The sequence below is a fragment of the Salmo trutta genome, chromosome 1 (assembly GCF_901001165.1).
Source record: "Salmo trutta chromosome 1, fSalTru1.1, whole genome shotgun sequence".
Classification (NCBI taxonomy): domain Eukaryota; kingdom Metazoa; phylum Chordata; class Actinopteri; order Salmoniformes; family Salmonidae; genus Salmo; species Salmo trutta.
The window spans coordinates 60521276-60535919 of NC_042957.1; the positions used below are offsets into that span (position 1 = coordinate 60521276).

General features: G+C 44.7%; 1 protein-coding gene and 1 pseudogene across 1 annotated transcript; one reads left to right on the plus strand and one right to left on the minus strand.

Moving 5' to 3' along the window:
- Positions 1-3100: 3100 nt before the first annotated feature.
- On the minus strand, positions 3101-10066 carry si:ch211-214j24.15 (GTPase IMAP family member 8). Its single transcript, XM_029769058.1, has 5 exons — positions 9573-10066; positions 7444-8118; positions 5348-6055; positions 4472-5146; positions 3101-4377 (listed from the first exon to the last, which is right to left on the minus strand). The coding sequence occupies exons 1-5, from the start codon at positions 9598-9600 to the stop codon at positions 3521-3523; spliced, it is 2943 nt and encodes a 980-aa protein (XP_029624918.1). The 5' UTR covers positions 9601-10066; the 3' UTR covers positions 3101-3520.
- Positions 10067-11353: 1287 nt separating this feature from the next.
- LOC115203960 (migration and invasion enhancer 1-like) lies at positions 11354-14575 on the plus strand (annotated as a pseudogene).
- Positions 14576-14644: the final 69 nt, after the last annotated feature.

The following is a 14644-nucleotide window of genomic DNA, read 5'->3' on the forward strand; positions in this document are numbered from 1 at the left end:
TTGCGAGTGTAGTGAAATGCTTGTGCCTCTAGTTCCGACAGTGCAGCAATATCTAACAAGTAATCTAACAATTCCACAACAACTACCTAATACACACAAATCTAAGTAAAGGAATGGAATAAGAATAAATAAATATGTGGATGAGCAATGACAGAGCAGCATAGGCAAGATGCAATAGATGGTATAAAATACAGTATATACATACATATGAGATGAGTAATGCAAGATATGTAAACATTATTAAAGTGGCATTATTAAAGTGACCAGTGATCCATTTATTAAAGTGGCCAATGATTTGAGTCTGTATGTAGGCAGCAGCCTCAATGTGTTAGTGATGGCTGTTTAACAGTCTTATGGCCTTGAGATAGAAGCTGTTTTTCAGTCTCTCTGTCCCAGCTTTGCTGCACCTGTACTGACCTCGCCTTCTGGATGATAGCAGGATGAACAGGCAGTGGCTCAAGTGGTTGTTGTCCTTGATGATCTTTTTGGCCTTCCTGTGACATCGGGTGCTGTATGTGTCCTGGAGGGCAGGAAGTTTGCCTCGGTGATGTGTTGTGCTGACCGCACCACCCTCTGGAGAGCCCTGCGGTTGTGGGCGGTGCAGTTGCCGTACCAGGCGGTGATACAGTCCAACAGGATGCTCTCAATTGTGCATCTGTAATAGTTTGTAAAGGTTTTAGGTGACAAATTTCTTCAGCCTCCTGAGGTTTAAGAGGTGCTGTCGCACCTTCTTCACCACACTGTCTGTGTGGGTGGACCATTTCAGTTTGTCCGTGATGTGTACACCAAGGAACATAAAACATTCCATCTTCTCCACTACTGTCCCGTCGATGTGGATAGGGGGGTGCTCCCTCTGCTGTTTCCTGAAGTCCACGGTCATCTCCTTTGTTTTGTTGACGTTGAGTGAGAGGTTGTTTTCCTGACACCACACTCCGAATGCCCTCACCTCCTCCCTGTAGGCTGTCTCGTTGTTGTTGGTAATCAAGCCTACTACTGTAGTGTCGTCTGCAAACTTGATGATTGAGTTGGAGGCGTGCATGGCCACGCAGTCATGGGTGAATAGGGAGTACTGGAGGGGGCTGAGCATGCACCCTTGTGGGGTCCCAGTGTTGAGGATCAGCGAAGTGGAGATGTTATTTCCTTCTTTCACCACCTAGGGGCGGCCCGTCAAGAAGTCCAGGATCCAATTGCACAGGGCAGGGTTGAGACCCAGGGCCTCAAGCTTAATGATGAGCTTGGAGGGTATTATGGTGTTGAATGCTGAGCTATAGTCAATGAACAGCATTCTTATATAGGTATTCCTCTTGTCCAGGTGGGATAGGGCCGTGTGCAGTGTGATGGCGATTGCATCGTCTGTGGACCTATTGGGGCGGTAAGCAAATTTAAGTGGGTCTAGGGTGACAGGTAGGGTGGAGGTGTTATGATCCTTGACTAGTCTCTCAAAGCACTTCATTATGACAGAAGTGAGTGCTGCTGGGCGATAGTCATTTAGTTCAGTTACCTTTACATTCTTGGGTAAGCCAAGCGGTCTCTGTTTCAGGCCAGGTGCCAACCAATCACAGCTGATTTATCGCCAACACACAACCCAAGTAGATAAACATTACGACAGTTGTGTCCAGCAGCTTTTTAATAACAGCTTGTTTTTATTCATATGAAATCAGAGAGCATATGGCCCTATGCATATTAAGATGCACTCTTTATGGGTATAGAAGTTCAGGCCTCCCCCTGATCTAGTGTACCACCTCAGACAGACATCGACCCCTTGGGGCGTCATGACATTGGAGCGTGGAGAGGGGAAGGGAAGGATGGCTGATTATTTTTCACCAAGTCTAAATCATCCCTCTCTCGCCCTCCCTCCCTCCATGCCTGCTTCTCTCCCTCCCTCCTTTTCCCATCCTCTCTCCACCTGGAAAAATAGCAGGCGGTGAAACGTGATCACGTATGTGTGTGTGTGTGGGGGGCGCTGGGCTGGTCGCTGGGCTGGGCGCTGGGCTGTCCTACTAATGGAGATGAATGTGGGCTCAGGACTGTCTCCTGGGCCAAACGGCCACTGCACTGCCATCACGCTGAGAGATCCATTTCTCTCCAGCTTCCGTCTGAGCTGCAAATCTTTTTTAATGAGTGGGGAGGGCTGAGACTCACAACTGGAGCTGGAAGATTGGGGGGGGGGGGGGGGGGGGACTATCCTATGCTGACTCGCCAGAACACGCTAACATCTGCTTTTCAGGGATGCAGTATTTTCAACCTAACTTCCATTTCCCCTGAAAATTCGGAAGTGGGAACTTCGCTTTGACGTCTTTCTATGCCTCCTACGTTAGGCTATTGGAGGACTGACGTAAGATAAAGGAGGATGGATGATAAAGCAAGAAAGAGAAAGAGAGGGAGGAGTGGATAAAAGGGGGATTGATATTCATGGGGGAATAATGCAGTGAGAGACACAGAGAGAGACTGACAGAGATAAAGAGATCATGATTGCAAACAAGTCACCTCTTTGGCTCACCGTGGGAGGAAGTCTTGCAAACACCAAATCTGCTCATCACCACACTTTCCCTTCCTCCTCCCTTGTACACTCTTAGAAAAAAAGGTGCTATCTGGAACCTAAAAGGGTTCTCCGGCTCTCCCCATAGGAGAACCTTTCCACAGAGGGTTCTATATGGAACCCAAAAGGGTTCTCCTCCTCCTCTCCCTATTCCTCCCCCTTTCTCTCACTCTCTTTTTCTCTCTCTCTCTCTCCCTCACAGACCTGAAGTGTTTCCTAACCATGTGACCTGAAGAGGAAAAACTCCAAGCCCTTATTTATGAACAGTAGCTACCCAATGTGAAGACCTACAGTATTTCCCTTCCAGTTGTGAATCAGCCCAGTTCCTCTGTACATGTTCTGCTTCTGCTGTAGAGAGATGAGTCATCAGCCAGTGGGCTGAGGCTGGGGCTGCAGCACCTGCAGACAGTCACAACACCACAGCACAGTCAGACAGTTTTTCATCCTCAGCTTACCCACCACCTAAGAGGGTCACGGCTCTCAGTCTTTGTTGCTGTCAATTCTTTTTACATTGACTCGAACAAGTCATCCCATGAGCAAACACAAAAAAAGAGTCGCCCCTTGGATGGTATGATATGTTTCATGATTTAATATGTTACTTTTATGGCATGGACCCTGATATGTCTGTCTTTATACAAGCCTCATAAGATAAATAAAATAATCATCTAGGAAATGATCAACAATAACTGACTTAAAATGACTGGTATCTTGCATAATAATGTAGTGAAATATTTCATGTAGTGAATAGATACAGTAACCTATGCAGGATACCAACCCCCCACAATTGCTTATCAGAGGGCTCCCCCTTGTGGAAACACATGACATTATGAAGTTAATATCCTGCCTCACCATTAGCATTAACTCCATCAATAAATCAATATTGTTAATTAGTTGTTACCTGAACAATGATGTGAGGGCATCATTAGATAAAACAAACTAATCTATAACTTATCATTTATGTTATTGTTGAACATCTCTCCTCTAGCAACTTTCCTCCACTTCTGCCTCCCCTGCATCAGAGGGAACAGCAGGCTTCTGTGTTGCTTTACTTTTGTCACTGAGTTCCTGTATGATGTCACAGCTGCGATCCAGACTCTGTCTGAGGTCCAGCAAGTCTCTCTGCATGCCTTCCAGGATGTCCAGCTTAGACAGCTTCTTGTCAATGGATGACAGCACCTCCTGGCCACCATTATTTACAAGATCCTCCCCAACATCATTCAGCTCTGGGCTGTTGCTGGTGAGACAGTCCTCCTCCTCTACTATGAAAGACTGTATGGTTTTCTTCCACACCATTTCATAATAGGAGTCAATGAAGGATTCAAGCTCCTCCAAATTACTGTTCCCCCATTGGTCAATCAAGGCCTGCAGGCCTCCTGTTCTGGCAATATCCTTGAGGGTCCTGTCCCTCAGCCTGGGGTGTCCAAGGGACTGTATATCCACAATGTCTTCCTGATTCTTCACCAGCATTCTTTCTGGTTCTTTGGGTTGCTCGACCAGGAGGAGAGCTTGGTGTCCTGGAGAGAACAGGGTGACTGGTTTTCTACCATTCTGTCTATTCCATCTCAGATGATGGCTCTGAGTAGATCCAGTGTGGAGACAGTCTGGGAGGTTCACCACTAGCGTCTGTCTGCCCCCCATGTTCCACATCAGCCCCTCCTGATTCCCCTGAAGCACACTGCCCATGCTGGACAGAAACCCCTCCACATCCAGGATGGAGTGATTTACTTCAGTCCACCATCCTCCGCTGGCCTCTGGTAGTGCCAACTCCTGTCCACCAAAGTCTGGGGCTCCTGAGTCATCTGGGGTTAGAAGGTCCTCTGAACTAGCCACCTCACACGCTGCAACAAAAGAGAGCTCTGTCAGAATAAATAGTAAATACATCATGAAATGATGCACTGTAAGTTCTATCTAATGTGCATCAGTCTTGCTTACCATCATGAAAGGGAGTGTCTGTGTGGTTTACTACAAGGACCTCTATGCCCTCTCCCATCACTCTATCCATCTCTGGCTCCTGCATCACTGTGAGACTCTTCCCAACCTGTTCTCCTCTCTGTAGAACCTCCAGCCTCTCCTCCACCAGCATCTCCTCTATCTTCTGTAGCAGCTCAGTGACCTGTGCACCAGTCCCCTGGCTCTTACTGTCCAACACGTGATATCTGTTGCCACACTTCTCAACAAGCCTCTGGAGGGGCTCTCCCTCACTCTCAATGCGCTGCTCAATGGTCGTGTCCCCCAGCCAATCCCCAAAGGTGAATAGGACCATGGTTCTATTCCATACTTTCTCTCCGAGCACCTCCAGGTGTTTTTCTGCTGTTCTACAGACAGTGTGGCTGAAGGAGGAGCTCACATTCACAACCACCAGGACCACAGTTACCACAGAGACTGAGGGAGACATCAGGGAGCCAGGACCCACTGACAGCCAGCCTGGTGGGTCCAAAACTGTCACAGTCTTACCCCTGACCTTTCCTTGTCCTTCCACACAGTCAGTGGCATGGCACCCTACTTTAAAGTGCTCTCTGCCCAGGATGGTGTTTCCAGCAGAGCTCCTGCCTGTGTTGCGGCCACTCAGCAGCATTATTCTCAGCTCTGAGGGACAGTAGAGCTCCCCTGTCACAAACGAATAAGAATACTGTCATGTATAACACGTCTACTGTGGACATAAAATGTATGAATACAAAGTGTTTCATTCACATTGTCAGATTTAAAGCTCTATGAACGAATGGAAAATCTTCATCCTAAATATTTCACACCAATATGAATAGAATCAGACACCTAAAGTGCATTTTGAGAGAGATTGATTTAACTCACCTAATAGAAATCTGGCAGACTCTCTTTGTTTCTGCCTCCTCGTCAGTCTCTCCCCTGCTCTTTTCTGTTCTTCCCTCCTCTTCTCCTCCAACTCCTGCAGAACGCCACCCTCAATCTTACAGTAACAACTGCTGCTGCATGACATCAGTTCCTCAATCTTTTTCATCAGTTCCGTGACCTGAAATCCTGAGTTGCTTCTATTGTTGAGGACATGATACCTGTTGCCACACTTCTCCACAAGCCACTGGAGGGCCTCCCCCTCACTCTCAATGTGCTGCTCGATAGTTGTGTCTCCCAGCCAGTCCCCAAAGTTGAACAGGATGATGATGTGAGCCCAGACTGTGTCTGTGATGAGCTCTAGGTGCTCCTGCACAGCTCTCCTGTAGGTCTCTGTGAAGGACCGGTCCACACGCACCATCAGCAGGAGGGCATGTGGACCGGGGGAGCAAAGAGATACACTACACACTATCTCCTGTCTGTCAAAAACAGGACTATCCTGAGAGAAGTAATTCATCCACCAGCCTGGAGTGTCCACCACAGTGACTTGTCTCCCGGCAACATCCCCTGCTCCCACCATGCATTGCGCTGTTCTCCTTCTGACCTCAAAGCTTCCTCCTTGACCCAGGATGGTGTTTCCTGCTGAACTCTTCCCTGAGCCCCGAGCTCCAAGCAGCACGACTCTGATTTCGGAGAGATGACATGACTCGCCTGGTAGAAAAGAAGGAAACAATGCAACATCATAATAGATAGTGCTTTACGCTGTCATTTTTTACAAGGAGCACATGTGCACCTAAGTTGGAAAATGTAGGAGCACACAAAGAAATGTAGCAGCACAATGAGAAATATTTTTTTATTTTTTATTTTTTATTTCACCTTTATTTAACCAGGTTTGCCAGTTGAGAACAATTTCTCATTTACAACTGCGACCTGGCCAAGATAAAGCAAAGCAGTGCGACACAAACAACAACACAGAGTTAGTTACACATGGAATAAACAAAAGTACAGTCAATAACAACACTGAGTTACACATGGAATAAACAAAAGTACAGTCAATAACACAATACAAAAAGTCTATATACAGTGTGTGCAAATGGTGTAAGGAGGTAAGGCAATAAATAGGCCATAGTAGCGAAGTAATTACAATTTAGCAAATTAACACGGGAGTGATAGATGTGCAGATGATGATGTGCAAGTAGAAATACTGGTGTGCAAAAGAGCAAAAAAGTAAATAAAAACAATATGGGGATGAGGTAGGTAGTTGGATGGGCTATTTACAGATGGGCTGTGTACACCTGCAGCAATCGGTAAACTGCTCAGATAGCTGATGCTTAAAGTTAGTGAGGGAGATATAAGTCTCCAACATCAGCGATTTTTGCAATTCGTTCCAGTCATTGGCAGCAGAGAACTGGAAGGAAAGGCAGCCAAAGGAGGTGTTGGCTTTGGGGATGACCAGTGAGATATACCTGCTGGAGCGCGTGCTACGGGTAGGTGTTGTTATGGTGACCTGTGAGCTGAGATAAGGCGGAGCTTTACCTATCAAAGACTTATAGATGACCTGGAGCCAGTGGGTCTGGCGACGAATATGTAGCGAGGGCCAGCCAACGAGAGCATACAGGTCGCAGTGGTGGGTGGTATATGGGGCTTTGGTGACAAAACGGATGGCACTGTGATAGACTGCATCCAGTTTTCTGAGTAGAGTGTTGGAGGCTATTTTGTAAATGACATCGCCGAAGTCGAGGATCGGTAGGATAATCAGTTTTACGAGGGTATGTTTGGCAGCATGCGTGAAGGAGGCTTGGTTGCGAAATAGGAAGCAGATTCTAGATCAATTTTGGATTGGAGATGTATAATATGAATCTGGAAGGAGAGTTTACAGTCTAGCCAGACACCTAGGTATTTGTAGTTGTTCACATTTGAGGTAATAAAGCTAGAATCCTTCATTTTTGAATTCCAGGTCTCACAGCAAAATATTTTGGCACATATGCGAGTAAAATGGTCGCACTGTAGAGCCCTGATAGAACAGAAATATTCTAAAATCTACTGTTGGCAATATGGCAAAGCATTGTGTCCTAAGAACCATCTCAGTGATTACTCACCATTGAGCAGAGATCTCTGTTTCTGCATCTTCATCAATCTCTGCTGAGCCCTTTGCTCCACTATCCTCTTCTTTTCCTCCACCTCTTGTAAAAGCAGTCCCTCCATTTTAAAATAGCTGTCACTATTTTCTGTCACCAGTCTCTGCATCTTCCTGAACAGCTCTGTTACCTGATTTCCACCTGGTCCACTCTTCAAGTTGAGACAGTGATACCTATGACTGCATTTCTCCACCAGCCACAGGGGGGCCGTGCCTCCTCTTTTGACTTGCTGCTCCATGTGCATGTGTCCAGGCCAGTCACTGCAGGTGAAGACGACCATACAGTGACTCCACACTCTCTCACTGAGGAGGGCCAGGTGCTCCTCTACAGCCCTGCGACGCTTCTCACAGAACACTGAGTGTGCCTTAATGACGATAAGGAAAATATGGGGTCCCGGGGTGCACAGAGAGACACTGCGCACTATCTCCCTTTTCACCAGCTGAGGCGTGTCCTGCACCTTGAAGTCACACCACCAGCCAGGTGTGTCCACCACAGTAACCCACCCACCTGCCACCTCTCCCACCCTCCTAGAGCACGTGGTCCGCTCCTTGATGACAAACTCCTCCCTGTCCAGCAGCACATTGCCCACTTCGCTCTTCCCAGAGTTTCTGCCGCCAAGAAGGACAACTTTCAGGTCTGAGAGAGACACAAACAGGAGACGTGAGAGACAGAGTTACTGTTCATGCTAGTGCACATTTTGTGTTATACTGCCTGACATTAAGCTTCCATTTTAAAGGGACTGTCATTCCCACAATGATTAACGAAGAAATTGTAAAAAACACACACTTATAGTCACAAGTACATACACAAACACACAAACGTACAGTCCCAGGTACACACACAAACATACAAACGTACAGTCCCAGGTACACACACAAACACACACACGTACAGTCCCAGGTACACACACAAACACACACACTTATAGTCACAAGTACAGTACATACACAAACAGACACAGATAGCATGCACCTGTGTGTGTATTACGCCACTACGAAACTACTGATAACATGGTGTATTGACAACTTGATCAGATGTCTGTCACATGTTGCTTTATCGCACACAGTATGTACCTGCTACACACAGTATGTACCTGCTACACACAGTATGTACCTGCTACACACATTATGTACCTGCTACACACAGTATGTACCTGCTACACACAGTATGTACCTGCTACACACAGTATGTACCTGCTACACACAGTGTGTACCTGCTACACACAGTATGTACCTGCTACACACAGTATGTACCTGCTACACACAGTATGTACCTGCTACACACAGTATGTACCTGCTACACACAGTATGTACCTGCTACACACAGTATGTACCTGCTACACACAGTATGTACCTGCTACACACATTATGTACCTGCTACACACAGTATGTACCTGCTACACACAGTATGTACCTGCTACACACAGTATGTACCTGCTACACACAGTATGTACCTGCTACACACAGTATGTACCTGCTACCCACAGTATGTACCTGCTACACACAGTATGTACCTGCTACACACAGTATGTACCTGCTACACACAGTATGTACCTGCTACACACAGTATGTACCTGCTACACACAGTATGTACCTGCTACACACAGTATGTACCTGCTACACACAGTATGTACCTGCCAAACACATTATGTACCTGCTACACACAGTATGTACCTGCTACACACAGTATGTACCTGCTACACACAGTATGTACCTGCTACACACAGTATGTACCTGCTACACACAGTATGTACCTGCCGCACACAGTATGTACCTGCTACACACAGTATGTACCTGCTACACACAGTACATGGGGATATCATGGGGATATCATAAAAACATGAATAGTTGCTTTAAGTAATTGTAATGTTGCCTAGAAATATCAGTACACGCACCACATTGATAGAAGAGGGCAGTTAATCATCTTAACTTACATTAAACTGGCCATGTTAGGGTTAGAGTAATACTTTTACACTGATTGACGCTAAAGTTATTAAAAACAACTACCAGCCATGTGTAAATAGTCCTTTATATACAGTACAACCTTTTTCTCAAGTTGATATGTAAGACAATTGAGATGAAAAAACTTACCATATGTTGATGATTCTCTGGTTGCCATTTCTCTTGATCTTAAGCTTTTATCTGTGCTTAGTTTCTCCCCAAAATTGTTACAATCCAACTCATTTTAGTCATCATGTCAATGCCCAGTAACAGTCCTTTTACTTCTGGCTTACAACAAGTTCCTGAAAGACTGGGGTGTCGCTTTTACTCTGAAGGGAGTGTACACTTGCCTTGATGACTTGTGATGTCTTTATGAGTCTGAAGGTGGGCAGTAATAAGCAGTAATAATGTTGTGTTTATAACCAAATGGGAAGATGGTAATTACGAGTTGTGAAGTTGTAAATATGAATGGAATGCATGAGAATAAACTGAGAATAAAAATGGGTTTAGTAGAAAGCAGATTATTCAGTAGACATTCCTATCGGTCCTAGACTATGGCGACATCATCTATATAAATGCAGCTGACACTTCATTAAAGCTGTTAGTTGTAGTTTATAATAGCGCACTGCAATTTATTACGGGTGATAATTTTAGTACTCATCACTGCATTCTCTACAAGAATGTTGGTTGGCCCTCTTTAATGTCACGTAGGTTGATATATTGCTATGTTTTAATTTATAAAGCCCTTTTACAAAAAGACCCACTGTTCTTAACATCATTACTAAACTGTGGACATACGAGCTACCACACCCGATCTCAGGGATGGCTAACTCTGGAAATTCCTTTGGTCTCTACTGAGTTTTCTTGCACCTTAATTGTGGATCAATTGGCCTCTAGGCCAATTCAGAAAGCTGATTGAGGACCTTATTACTGATGAATGTGTTTGTTTTTTATGACCGTGTTTTTCTTTCTGCTTGCATTTTGTATTTATATTTTGATGTGTGTATTTTCTGTAATTTATGTAATTCAGGGCTAATCTGTAAAATAAACCTTGGTCTCAGTATGACTCACTGATAAAGGTTAAATTAAAAAATGTACTTCCGAAAATGCTGGTATCAAGGTAATTTCCTTAGTAGGTGATGTCATAGTTCAGCATGTGGGGGAAGTTGGAGCTCAGGGATGACAGACGAGCTTCCCAATAGTAATTACGAGTTGGAGGGCTATTCAACTGGATTTTTACCAGTCGTATATGTGGTATATACTACTTTCCCACTTGGTTATGAATGCAGCATAAGTAAGGAGCCAGCCATTTATTGCAGTTAAAGAGACATCAACAAGCCACTCCTCTGAGTCAGCATGCCTTGCAAAAGTAAAAGATAAGGAAGAAAAATACCCAACTTTATGACATGACTCATCCGTCTGAGTTTGTCATCTGCCCAGTCCACCTTTGTCATTGATGCAGTACATCTGTACAGTTATTATTTTATGTTGACTTGCCCATGACTGAGAGGCAGTATATACATCATGTTGTTAAGCATGTCTTAATGAATTGGTGCAGTCTGATTCCAGTAGGTAAAAACTGCAATCTTGCATACCAAACATTCATTTTGACAGCATTCCTAGAAAAAAATGGCAAACTATGCAATGGACAGACAATTGTCCATTGTTTTAAAATACTGCTACTGCAATTGTTTGTTGCTACAAAGTTGGATTGTTCATTGCAGTGTCACCAATAACGACCCAAACCTCACCTATATGTATATAGTGTTTGCCATTCAAACAGATTATCAATAATCTCAAAGAAGGGAAGAAGAAAGGGAAAGGATGGATGCATTTCAAAAGTATTGGAACAGGTCCCTGCTAGTATTTTCTTCCTGCTTTTTCTCGCTCCTCCCACCTCTGGTTACACCAATCAAAAACATTTCTCTGTTCATACGCTTTAGCTAGCTAGTTAGCCTTTTTAGCATCTCTGTTACACAATTGTGTCTTTAGGTCAAACCTGATTCAGCTTATCGAGAAGAAGGAACTAGCAAGCTAGCTAGTTTCTTCAACAGCCATGGGTGTGCAAGTCAAAGTCGAATACTGGTATGTTTATTTTCCATTTATTGGATTATTCAGCATTTTTTTAAGCAGCTCCCATGCGTTTTAGGTAGCTACTGTAGCTACTGTAGTTAGCAGCTCGAACCAGCCACCTTCATAGCGCAGAATACCCACTCTTTTATTATGAAACGGGCTATGTTTTATGCTAGCTAACGTTAGATGAATGTTTACCTTAGACATTGCTTGGACATTTCCCCCCAACTACTTTAGGGTTAATTATTCATCACTAAGCCATGTTTTTGTTTTGTCGTTGTCTTTAGCGGTGGATGAGGGTACGAGCCCCGCTATCAGGAGCTCTCGCGGGTTGTCACCGCGGAATTCACTGAAGCGGAAGTGTCGGGCTTCGTAGGAAGGCAAGGTAAGTTGGTCCTTTCTTACATAGCCTACTACAGACAATACAGGTACGTACAGTGTTGGTAAGTACACTAATAATGTGAAGTATTTTGACATCGCTACATGTTCTTCTGTGTAGCTATATACTCACTGGACAGTTTATTAGAGAGGTCTGTGTTACCCTCATGCAGGGTTAGTGCAAAGGCTGAGCGAGTGGTGACAGTGGCAGTGATGGGAGCGCACTGCCACAAGGACCCCCTTTGCCTCCAGAACAGCCTGAATTATTTGGGGGAATGGATTCTTCAAGTCAGACACATTCCAAAGAGATCTTGGTCTCCACTGATGCGATGGCATCATGCAGTTGCTGCAGATTGGATTGTGGTACATCACCGCCATCAGCCTGTACCATTGACACCAGGCAGGATGGGTCCATGGACTCATGCTGCTTACGCTAAGTCCTGACTGCCATCAGCATAAAGCAACAGGACCCGGGATTCGTCGGACCAGGCAACGTTTTTCCACTTCTCAATTGTCCAGTGTTGGCGATCGCGTGCCCACTGGATACGTTTCTACTTGTGTTTAGCTGATAGGAGTGGAACCCGGTGTGGTCGTCTGCTGCAACAGCCCATCCGTGACAAGAATCGATGAGATGTGCGTTTTAAAATGCCATTCTGCACACCACTGTTGTACTGGGCGGTTATTTGTCTGTTTGTGGCCCGCCTGTTAGCTTGCACGATCCTTGACATTTTCCTTTGACCTCTCATCAATGAGCTGTTTTTGCCCACAGGACTGCCGCTGACTGGATTGTTTTGGTTTGTCGCAATATTCTCGGGAAACCCTAGACACTGTTGTCGTTGAAAAGCCCAGGAGGGCGGCCGTTTCTGAGATGCTCGATCCGATGTGCTTGGCACCAACGATCATACCATGCTCAGTCACTTAGGTCACTCGTTTTTCCCATTCTTCTAACATTCAATCGCACAGCAACTGAATGCCTCTGCCGGTCTGCCGCCTTTATACAGCTAGCCATGGCCACATGACTCACTGTCTGTAGGAGTGAACCATTTTCTTGCACTTAATAAACTGGCTGGTGAGTGTATGTCTTTACTATATTCTCAGACTACATTGTTTTCCTTGATTTGATGCTTTTCTTTCTGCAGGCAGTTTTGAGATTGAGATCAACGGGCAAGTAGTTTTCTCCAAGCTCGAAACGAGCGGCTTCCCATATGAAGACGACGTAAGTTGTTAACTTCTTACAAGGCTGTCATTTTATTGTCTGACACACTGTATGTGTGTCAACTGCCAATGACACAAGATGTCTTGTCCCCCTGCAGATCATGGACGCTATACAGAAAGCTCATGATGGCAAGCCAGTGGAGAAGATCACCAAGAGCCGCCCGCCTTGTGTCATCCTGTAGATCTCCTCTCCCTCTATTCTTCAACCCTGCCCTCTCCTGACAGCAGCATGCTGAAGACAGGACAGTGCGCATCCATCACTGCCACTGTCATTACTCACTCAGCCTTTGCACTAACCGGGCATGAGAGTGACACAACTCTACGTTGAAACTACACTAGCAGAGTTGGACTAAGACCACTGTCTTTGATTTAGAGTACAACCTGTCATAAGGTTTTGTTGTGCCTTCTCTCTCCCCTCTCTCTGCTCCCATTGAGGTGTTCCAGGACTTATATGATTACTGTAGCCCAAAGTTGAAAGGTTTATAGTATGATGACCCCAGTCCTGGCAGCTCCTATGTTATGGGATCAGAGAAATGGAGGAGACCGTAAGATCGAGGGGCAGACGGGTTGGGGGGAGCACCCTGTTATATTCCAAAAGCCTCATTGCCTGGCAGACAGTTACTGCCTGATTGTTCTAATTCCTCTCAAATAATACAACACCATCATTGGCCAGACATAAACAAAGTTTTGATGAACGTAAAAGAGAAATGTTATCGAGTGCAAGAAGGGAAGGAGCTCAATTATTTTCATCCTTTTGTGAAAATAATAATATCACCAAGCTCTAAGCATCGTAAGCCCTGTTTCACAACTTGTATCCTTTACCCTACTATGATGATGAACGTGCTGCTTGAACCTGTCAATGCAATGTTTGTCAATTTATTTCATAAGATGTGTTCTAAAGTCTATGAAGTGGAGACACTTTAAACAAGGTCGAAGCTTAGACTTTTAACATTTTTTTGTGTTCGGTTCTGTCACTACAACTTTTATCTTTAAAACGAGTGTATCTCAATGTCGGAACTTGGATGTAATCAGGGTTTTTGTTCTTCAGTTTTGTCCATCTTATAGCTAATCGGCCGGGAGCATTCCAGGCAGTGTCTTTAACAGTGAACTATATCTCTGTTTTGAACTGTTCTCTTTAGCTGAAACGTGAGAAACACCGTAGTAGCCAAACCTCTTGTGAATTTGCAATTGTATACTGCCACTGAATCATAGATAATGCATTTTAATTGACTCTGTGGCTTTTATATATGATCAGCTTTACTATTAGTAGAGCTGACGTTGCAAGTAAATAAATCCTCAGATGTTTTGAAAGCCATCTCTCACTGCTCTGTCTATAACTGACGACACCTCATCAGTCCCTGTTTATGCGCACAGTTTATTGAATATCATCTCTGAATTTAAAAAAAATCTGTTGCCCGGGGCTGTCAAGTATGAATATCCATTGGGAGAACTTCTATCACAAAATAAAGTTATGGATTATTTAACTGTATACATATGTTAGTATTGTCATAAACGTGTCATGCTCAAAACTACTTAACATGTTTTTTCTTCTCTTT